This window comes from Neodiprion fabricii, chromosome 1 (assembly GCF_021155785.1).
Source record: "Neodiprion fabricii isolate iyNeoFabr1 chromosome 1, iyNeoFabr1.1, whole genome shotgun sequence".
Taxonomy (NCBI): Eukaryota; Metazoa; Arthropoda; class Insecta; order Hymenoptera; family Diprionidae; genus Neodiprion; species Neodiprion fabricii.
The window spans coordinates 25,773,260-25,781,712 of NC_060239.1; the positions used below are offsets into that span (position 1 = coordinate 25,773,260).

The 8,453-nt window shown below is 42.2% G+C and overlaps 1 protein-coding gene across 1 annotated transcript; it reads right to left on the reverse strand.

The window, feature by feature from the left end:
- Positions 1–7,309, reverse strand: LOC124187863 (ATPase family AAA domain-containing protein 2-like). The gene is made up of 9 exons (XM_046580051.1): positions 7,156–7,309; positions 6,782–6,930; positions 5,537–5,806; positions 4,244–4,435; positions 2,913–3,098; positions 2,210–2,363; positions 1,662–1,760; positions 818–1,175; positions 1–52 (listed from the first exon to the last, which is right to left on the reverse strand). The coding sequence occupies exons 1-9, from the start codon at positions 7,307–7,309 to the stop codon at positions 1–3; spliced, it is 1,614 nt and encodes a 537-aa protein (XP_046436007.1).
- Positions 7,310–8,453: the final 1,144 nt, after the last annotated feature.

The window sequence follows — 8,453 nt, forward strand, 5'->3', positions numbered from 1 at the left end:
TCAATTGTTCTCGAGCTCGAACTTTCCGGTACCGTTGCAACACTGCGGCAACCTGTTACGAGAAAATAAATCGTTGTTCAAAACTCATTTGTTTCGGTAAATACCTAAGCCGACTCGTCGCGAATCATAATTCGTAAAGCAAAGAGTAACAAAGCTGGCGAATTAAGAATACTAGTAAACGGAAAAGAAGAGTTTCGCTCGAAAGTTTCTCACACTCGCATTACGCAGCTATTTTTCTTCCGACTCAAGCGTCAATGGACAATTAAGGGTATATATGAACCAAGTATGAATTAATAATAAATCATTTGAATTTATGCGTCTTCGCTTTTATCCTTGTTTATTATCGTACCTACATATTGTGCAATCAACCATACGAACAAAACAGAATCATACGATGAAACTAAAAGAGTTAACAAATATGGGGAAAAAGAACAATTATCAAGCATTGTTCGGAAAACCTGCAGGGTGCTTGGCTTTGTAATAGACCACCATCAATTCCTTTCTAGGAGCAGAGAATCACTATTGTTGTCGTAGTAACAAACAAAAACTCAGCCTACTCGGCCATGCCGCTTACCACAGTCAATGAAAGGTGACTCTTAAATTTAACACTCCATAACCGGTGTCAATATCAGTCGAACCTCTGCAGCTCTGTCCGCAGGAACTTCTCGTGGCGTGTTACATACAAGTATTGAAAGCAGCATGTTCAAGATATACATACACGGTTAAACTCGATACGCTTTATTGGCCAATGAAATGACCAGTCTCTTACAAGATTACATGACCAGCATTACACTGCATACGTCAATTTGAAACCAACTTTTTGCTGCATTTACCCCCAGGGTAATCGTTTTTCTTGCGGGCTTTTCGCTTCAACTTTCTACTCCCGTTGTAGTTGTCCAAACATCTAATGACGGTGGCGTATACATCACTCTTATGGTTTTGAATAGCCCTTTCAAGAAGCGCGTAGAGGCTTTCGAGTTGTTGACTATTGGATCTCGCGGTCACGGCTACCGTCCTACGCAATAATTCCGTCGTTCGATTGCTCGGCATGTTCTCCAAAACTTGACCTGGCTTCACCTTTTCATCCGTACTTCTGGCTTCAGATTTCATCCTGGCACGTTTCGATGCCCTGCAGGCCTCGCCGGCTGCGCTATACTCGCGTTTCAAAGCTGTTCCTGAAGGTTGGTGCAAGTCAAGTTCAAAAGGAATGGCCTGACTCATTATTTTGTCTAGCCTATCTAAAGCTAATGTCATTAATTCCGAACTTCGATCTATATCGGTTGTTCGATCAGGATATCCTGATTCCTAGGTCATTCGTATGCATATGGTAAGCAAGATGAAACACCTGCGATATATTCTCTAGGTGGTACATGATAAAGTGTAGTTATTAGCGAACTGTAATGTGATCTGGTGCCTGGGTGTGCGATGTCGTCAAATGTGTACAGACAAGTATGCACGCGTGATGTAAGAGTAGATGTTCTATCAGGTGTCTTTGCAGTCCGGGTAGAGCTGGTGTAACTGAGTAATGGAACACATTGATCCATTTGCGAGTGTTTGGGATGTGCATTTTTATTTTACTCTCAACTGACAAGTATGGCGAGTAAGTTGATGGCATCTTATCAGTAGCTTGGATTACTGTGGCTTACGTCTGACTGACTTACCAAACGGTGATGTTGAATGGACAGACTGAACCCTGCCGGGCTTTGCCCTCAGGTCGATCTCCGTAGAAACTCTCTTGCCCGGCGGTACTTCTATCACATCTGTTTTCGATCGCGGATAAAAATAACAAAAAAGTATATGAGAAGCAAGAAGCAATCGATCGCGGTAATAGAAACGTAGTTTCGGAAAATAGCCGAGTCACGAAATGGTACCATCTTCGGTGTACTTTGCAGTCAATCAAATCGGTGGAGTGTCAGATGCTTGTTTATATTTTTGCTCCCCATCACAGCATCGTAAAATATTATGCGCTGAAAGCCCAGAATGCAACTTAAATCCGGTTGTATAACATGTTTTACAAAATGTATGTTGGCACGTGATGCAGGTACCTTTAGTGGTCGTAGATCGCTTACATCCAACACATCGTAAGCAACGCATTTATTCAGACGGTTATGGACATAATTGGAGAGCCGTATATTATAGGTCTCTCTGACAGCATAATTTGTTTGATGATGAGTTGGGGAACTGTACATGATAAGAATATTATATATACCGCTAGAAGACGAATCCTGTGATCGATTTTCGGTGATTGACGGTGTTGACCCAGAGGGAAAGAACAGTTGTTCGAAGAATGTTTTTCGTTCCGTGACTTCCGGTGCAGATACCTCGAACACTTCGCCTTGGCACTCATTATACAATTGCTGTATCTGCCAAAATATTATTTCGCGTAATGACAAAAACAATTGGTTGCAACTATCTTCGCAAGTTTATCATAATTTAATTTTACTCAAGATTTCCTTGGTCCCTGATTATTGGGTTAATGAAAAATGTCTGCACTCACGTTGTTCGTGACCCAGAATAAAATAATTTAATCAAATAGCTCTGGTCTAAACGGCACTAAGTTCGGCTACATCATGATAAGGACAAAAAACAACAACAATCTGTTTGCAATCAGAGTGAGACTGTAGTACTTGTGTAAACGACGCCGACTGTTACAGTGTCTGTGTGGAACAAAATGATGAAAAAAATCTTCGGCAGATATTCTCCACGGTGCCAATGTTAATGGTAAAGCTTTCTCATCGAATATTGATTAATGACGTTTGTTACAATGAATGTTTTTTTGTTGTTCCCCGTATTTGACACAGCGTGACTGGCTAATGTGGCAGCCGAAGAAAGAAAGAAAAAATTTGGTAACCTCTGGTATCCTGAGAAGATCGTAGCACAGGGTCTAATCTGTATTACCTATAATTACTAACCTCCTCGGGAAGCTCGGCGTGTGGACAATTGGCGGTTGTCAGAATCAGTATAGTCACGGTTCTGTCAAGCCCCCGCATAAGAGATGCGAAGACGACGCGTGCTCGTTCGTCTACCAGTTCCCACCACGCCGTGATATCTGGGACGTACAGCAAGGAAGGAAGAGTGCGTCGCGCCTCCTTAATCCGCTTTATAGACGACGTCAACGTGGACGTTGAAAGTAAAACGAGACGTATGAAAAATAATAAAGACTGAGATGAATCGGCTGATGGCTGGCAAGCGTCAACGGAAGTAACGCACTAACGTCCGAGGAGAGAAAATACCTGGATTATGGCTTCCTCTGCCGCCCTTCCAGTCACCTCGTAGAGGGTACTAATGTCGAGAACGTGATATGGCAGGTGTTCCAACGCGTGTAAAATCGCTGGACCGATATACCGCGTGTGACAATTACCGTTTCCAGTGATTATTAGTCTTGGACAGCGGGAGGACTTCGAGGTGGCTTTCCCCGTGCTGAAAATGCATACGTGAGGCCTACTATCTAACCGTAAAGTTGTTCGAAAGTATTTAGAGTACGAAAAAGAGTCGAGTACAATCACCCAAAAAACTATATTTCAATCGAGTTGATTGACAACTGCGATGAGTCGAGCGTCGACGTTGATTGATGGAGTCGTTAGTACAACATGCATAAACACAAGCCCCAGGTAGGTACATCCTATCGATGGCTTACATTTTACCGGAGGATAACATCCCCCGAGGACAGAGAACTCCGAGTCTTTCGATCACGAGTGAGAGAGTTTGCTCTAGCAAAGGTCCGATTTTTTTTGGTAAGCATTTCACCGGTGATTCGACGATCCGATTCGAAGCCGGAATAATTTTCCGATGTGCTGTCAAAAAGTCTTGCTTGTTCACCTATACGCGTTCCGTCAGGGACATAATATTTTTTACGCATGTTTGAAATTCATTTTATCAACACGTATCACATCTTTGACACCCGTACGTACGAATTCTACGCGTGGCTCGATCACGCGACGTGGAAAGATGCTCGCGCATATAGATAGGTACAATATGATGGTATTAGACATATTTGTGATCGTGGCGTGCAGTAAAGCCAAAGTTAATTATGCTAACGGTTAGACACGACACGTGCGTATGAGACGGGTTTCGGAGATGCGGCGTTGGGGATCGAGCGATCAGTTTGGCTGGTTCATTTAACTCTCGACTCTCAACGCGTAACATGAGACTTTTGGAGTTAACTTCCGCTACTCGATGGCACTTGCCTCGCCTGCGCAGTGTCAATTAATGAAAGACTCCGTCGTTTGTATGATAATCTTACTTGAAGAAACCTGCCGTTTATACGGTGTTTTTTTTTCGATGTGTAAATTTGTGGATAATTTCTTCTGACGCAGCACATAACTGCCTCAGCACATAGAGCCTGAAGATCGCTACCGCAGAATCCAATTGTCTTCGAGGCTAGGTACGATAGGAATCTCTTGGCTGGTTTCTGTTTCCAGCTGTTGACGTGGACCTGTAATTAATGAAACGTTATTGGTAATCATGGTCAAGGCTTCTTTGGATTTCTTGTTCTTCGAGTCTTCCATCAACCATACGTAGCAACATGAACGGGGAGAACCTTATTTGGAAATCGTGACAATCAATCTCTCCCTTTACATGTAAACTTGCGATCACTCCTACGGTTTTATACCGCCACAATAATAGTATAGTAATTGAGAAATTGTGCTGTGCAAGACTCACGATAGATCGTCTCTGGATGCTTGTGATAACATAGCTTGCATTTCAGAAACGAGTATACGCGAAGTTGCAGTATTATACGTGAATTTTCCATTACGCGCAGTGTTACATCATCGGTGCAAGAAAGTTTCAACATTGATTGGCTGACGTGTTACGGAGGTTCTGTTGCAGGAACGCTTCCTTGCTAATTCAATTTCCTATCACTTTCCCTCGATATCCTCGTTATGGTTGGCTAGTCTAACATCAGGTTAGTCATTGACCAACACTAGGATACCCGTGGATCCTTAGAATATATCCAGAAAGCCTGTGACCCCAGAACATTTGACCCCGGATATAACGAAGCGGTTTTTATCGCAACCCGCCGTATGAAATTTTCGAATCTTGACCTACCTTCCACGGTTGTTGAATGTACATTTATCTATAAATACCGTTTCTCATTGCTCAAATAGATCTACTGGATTTATTTCTAAACAATAAAAACAAAAAAGTATCAGTTTTGGTAATACTAATGAAGGATGGTTGGGTACGTTTACAGTCTGATGTTCTAAGGTTTTGGAGAAAATTGACATGATTCTTAATCTTATACGTATTTCAAAACAATGAGGCATGCCAAGCTGATAATGAGTCTAGCGTGAGAAAAATCGGTGACATCGCGAATTCAACAATTGATATTTTCAGGCATTCTATGTGGTGTTGAAATAAGTCTGCACCCATTAAATTGAGGATGAAATCGCAGGAATATCGTAACAGCACAATAATCTGACGCACGTTTTGAGAATTGACGCAAGACCGCACTACACATGAAGTTAGAATAGAAACGGTAGAATCGAACGAGCATCGTGAGATCAAGCGTTGTAGGGAGAAAGAAAATTTATACCGACAGTATTTGTTTCCTAGTGTTGAAACACGGCAATGGAAAGTACAATTCCTTGTCGAATCTTCCTGGTCTACGGAGAGCTGGGTCTATAGCTTCGATTCTGTTGGTAGCTCCGATAACAATGACCTCCGAGTTGTTATCCAGTCCGTCCATCAAGGCGAGGAGGGTACACACAACGCTTGTGTGAACGAAGTCCTGACGACTGGATCTAACCGGGGCCAATCCATCAATCTCGTCGAAGAATATAATACAGGGTTTCGTTTGTTTTGCCTGGTAATTTACACGATGCGGATCAGACAGGTCGTACGATAAAAGAGGGAAAGTCGTTGTTTAATTAAAGGTAATCGGTCTATCGGGAAAGAGGCGTCTATCTCCATCCTATTAAAATAATTATTCATTCTCTCGGTTATCAATCTCGCGCGGTGACCCCGGGTTGTCAGGTGCCAGTCGTCGACGAGACAACCGATACGTCGAGTCTCGAAAGGCGTGCCGACTCAACGTTGCAAAAAGTGAATAAGCAAACTAACCAAGTTATACATCTATCATACTTTACTGTCATCGTTCTTCGACCCTGTCGCTCAAGTACTTAAACGTGTAACGAAGAACGTGTGCCGGTTGTATTTTAGTACCGTTCGATACACCGGCACAAATATTCCCACCTCGGTACATCCGAAACAGTTAAAGAATCTCGTTGCTATATACAAAGTTGGAACGAGTAGCACCGCTCATACCCAGAAGCTTAGAGAAATCTCGTAACGATAACTCAAATGTCGCCATTTGAAAACGTAAACCATACCCGCGGTTCATTCAACGATGAATAAATTATGCAGCAAACACTTTGTTGATGTACCCATCATTTTTTTAAATTTTTTTTCTTTTTTCTCAGTCCTCGACTATATTAAATGTTTCAAGTCTTGCTCGACAGCTTCAAAATTCACACGTCTAAACATTACTAGCCTCTTTTCAACCAGTGGTACTCACTGAGAGCCACTTAGTTGCCACCGGACTAAAATTATTCAAAATAATATAAGTATCGGTATATATTATCAGATTTATATCAGACACGTGCAAAGTCACGCGTTTGCCGTTGATCCGGAAGCCGCTGTTCGCAGTTTTTTTCCCTGTTTTTCTGCGCTATAGCTGATCACCTGAACTTATACGTTGTTTGCACAATGTTCGCTCAGATCCACCCCACATCATCTGTTTGACTTGTTTTCAAATCATGAAGAAACGAACTTTCGTTACCCGAAGAAAAATATCCTGCAGCTTTTTTTCGCTCTCACCAATCCACTTGCTCAGACAATCCGCACCCTTTCGTGATATGAAGGAAACCTTCCGCCCGGCACTACTGCACTCGAATGCCAGAGCACCGGCCATGAGAGTTTTTCCAGTTCCTACGCAAAACGCGGTTAACCTTGTAATTAATAAATCAAGCAACAGATATGAGATACCGAACTAATCTACAAGTTCCACCGGTATTTCATCAAAATGAGTGACAGTGACAGATCTTACAGTAGGATTATTAATTGCTCCCGTGGTTCTTGCTGTTCCGCGTTTGCAGAAATTGCTTTGGTTTTATGGAAGAATGATAAGTGCACTTGACAAATCGCTGAAATTACCTGGAGGTCCGTAGAACAGAAGTCCACGTGGTGGTTTGATGTTAAACCTAGAGTAAACTTCTCCATACATCAGCGGGAATAATACCGTTTCTTTTAGGGTCTCTATATGATTTTCCATGCCACCGACGCAACTGAAATCTTTTATCGTTGCCATTGCAGTCACATGTAGATATTGCACCTCAATAAATGCACGGGGCACGAATATCGTGAACGATAATAATACATTAAGCGTAAAATTAATTTTACGAAAGCGTGATTATTAGAAACTTATTAGAAGTTTCAATCACTGTATCTTATCTATATACCGTGACAAATTGAATTTAAACCGAAAAATTTATACAATATTCACGGTGGGAACTTGAGATTTTTGACAACTCGTGAAACGTGCGTGTAATACCACACGTGAAAAGAAGCCGTGGGGAAAAAAAAGAAAACAAAGCGGTATAATAACTCTCGCATCATTCGCCAGTGGCTATCTTCACTGTGAAGCCGTCAATTGTCAGATCAAACGATCGAGTTCCAATAAAAGAAATCGATAGATGCTCCGATTGATTCGAATGGTTTGAACAATTACTTCGTTTTTTACCGTTCTTCAAAGCAACCTATACAAAAAGACTCGCAGCAGTTGCTGCATCACACCGCTGTATATGTATACATGGATGGCAGCTGAGTAGTAAGTAATCTTGGGAAAAAGATCGTTCCATATTGTGCTAGAAAAAAACCTGCTGTTACGTATAAACCCCAGTAGATTATTCGTCGGACCTTTGCTGACGATCTTTTATCCAAAGAATCACATCCCACCATCTGAGCCACGCCCCTTGTAGCCAATCAGGTTGGGTTATTGTTACATACGACCTATGACGCGCATTCGTTCTCACTCAAAGCCAGTTAATTAATATATTCACGAGGCATATATCTAATCGAGCAGAGGCTGGTATGTAGGTACTGTTCCAATATTACATCCTGAAGAGCCGTAGTAATGCATTTGAAGTACACATGTCGATGGGGTAAGACAGCCACACCGGCATATGGTCCGGCCAAGTACCGATCGACGGATCTTAATTGCAGCCACCTTCTCCTCAGAGGTCGTGAATTATGCAACGAGCACACGCGCTTTGGTGTAACGTGAGGAGTTGACTCTTTGAATGGAATTTGAAATTAAATGCGAGGTTGGAGCGCTCGTCTAAACGCTCGAGCTATCCACGTGTCTACCTAGATTACGTGCCGAAATCATCGAACCAATTATGTTGACTGCGCACTTCACTTGGCCGTACTTCATTTCACTTATTCATTTATCA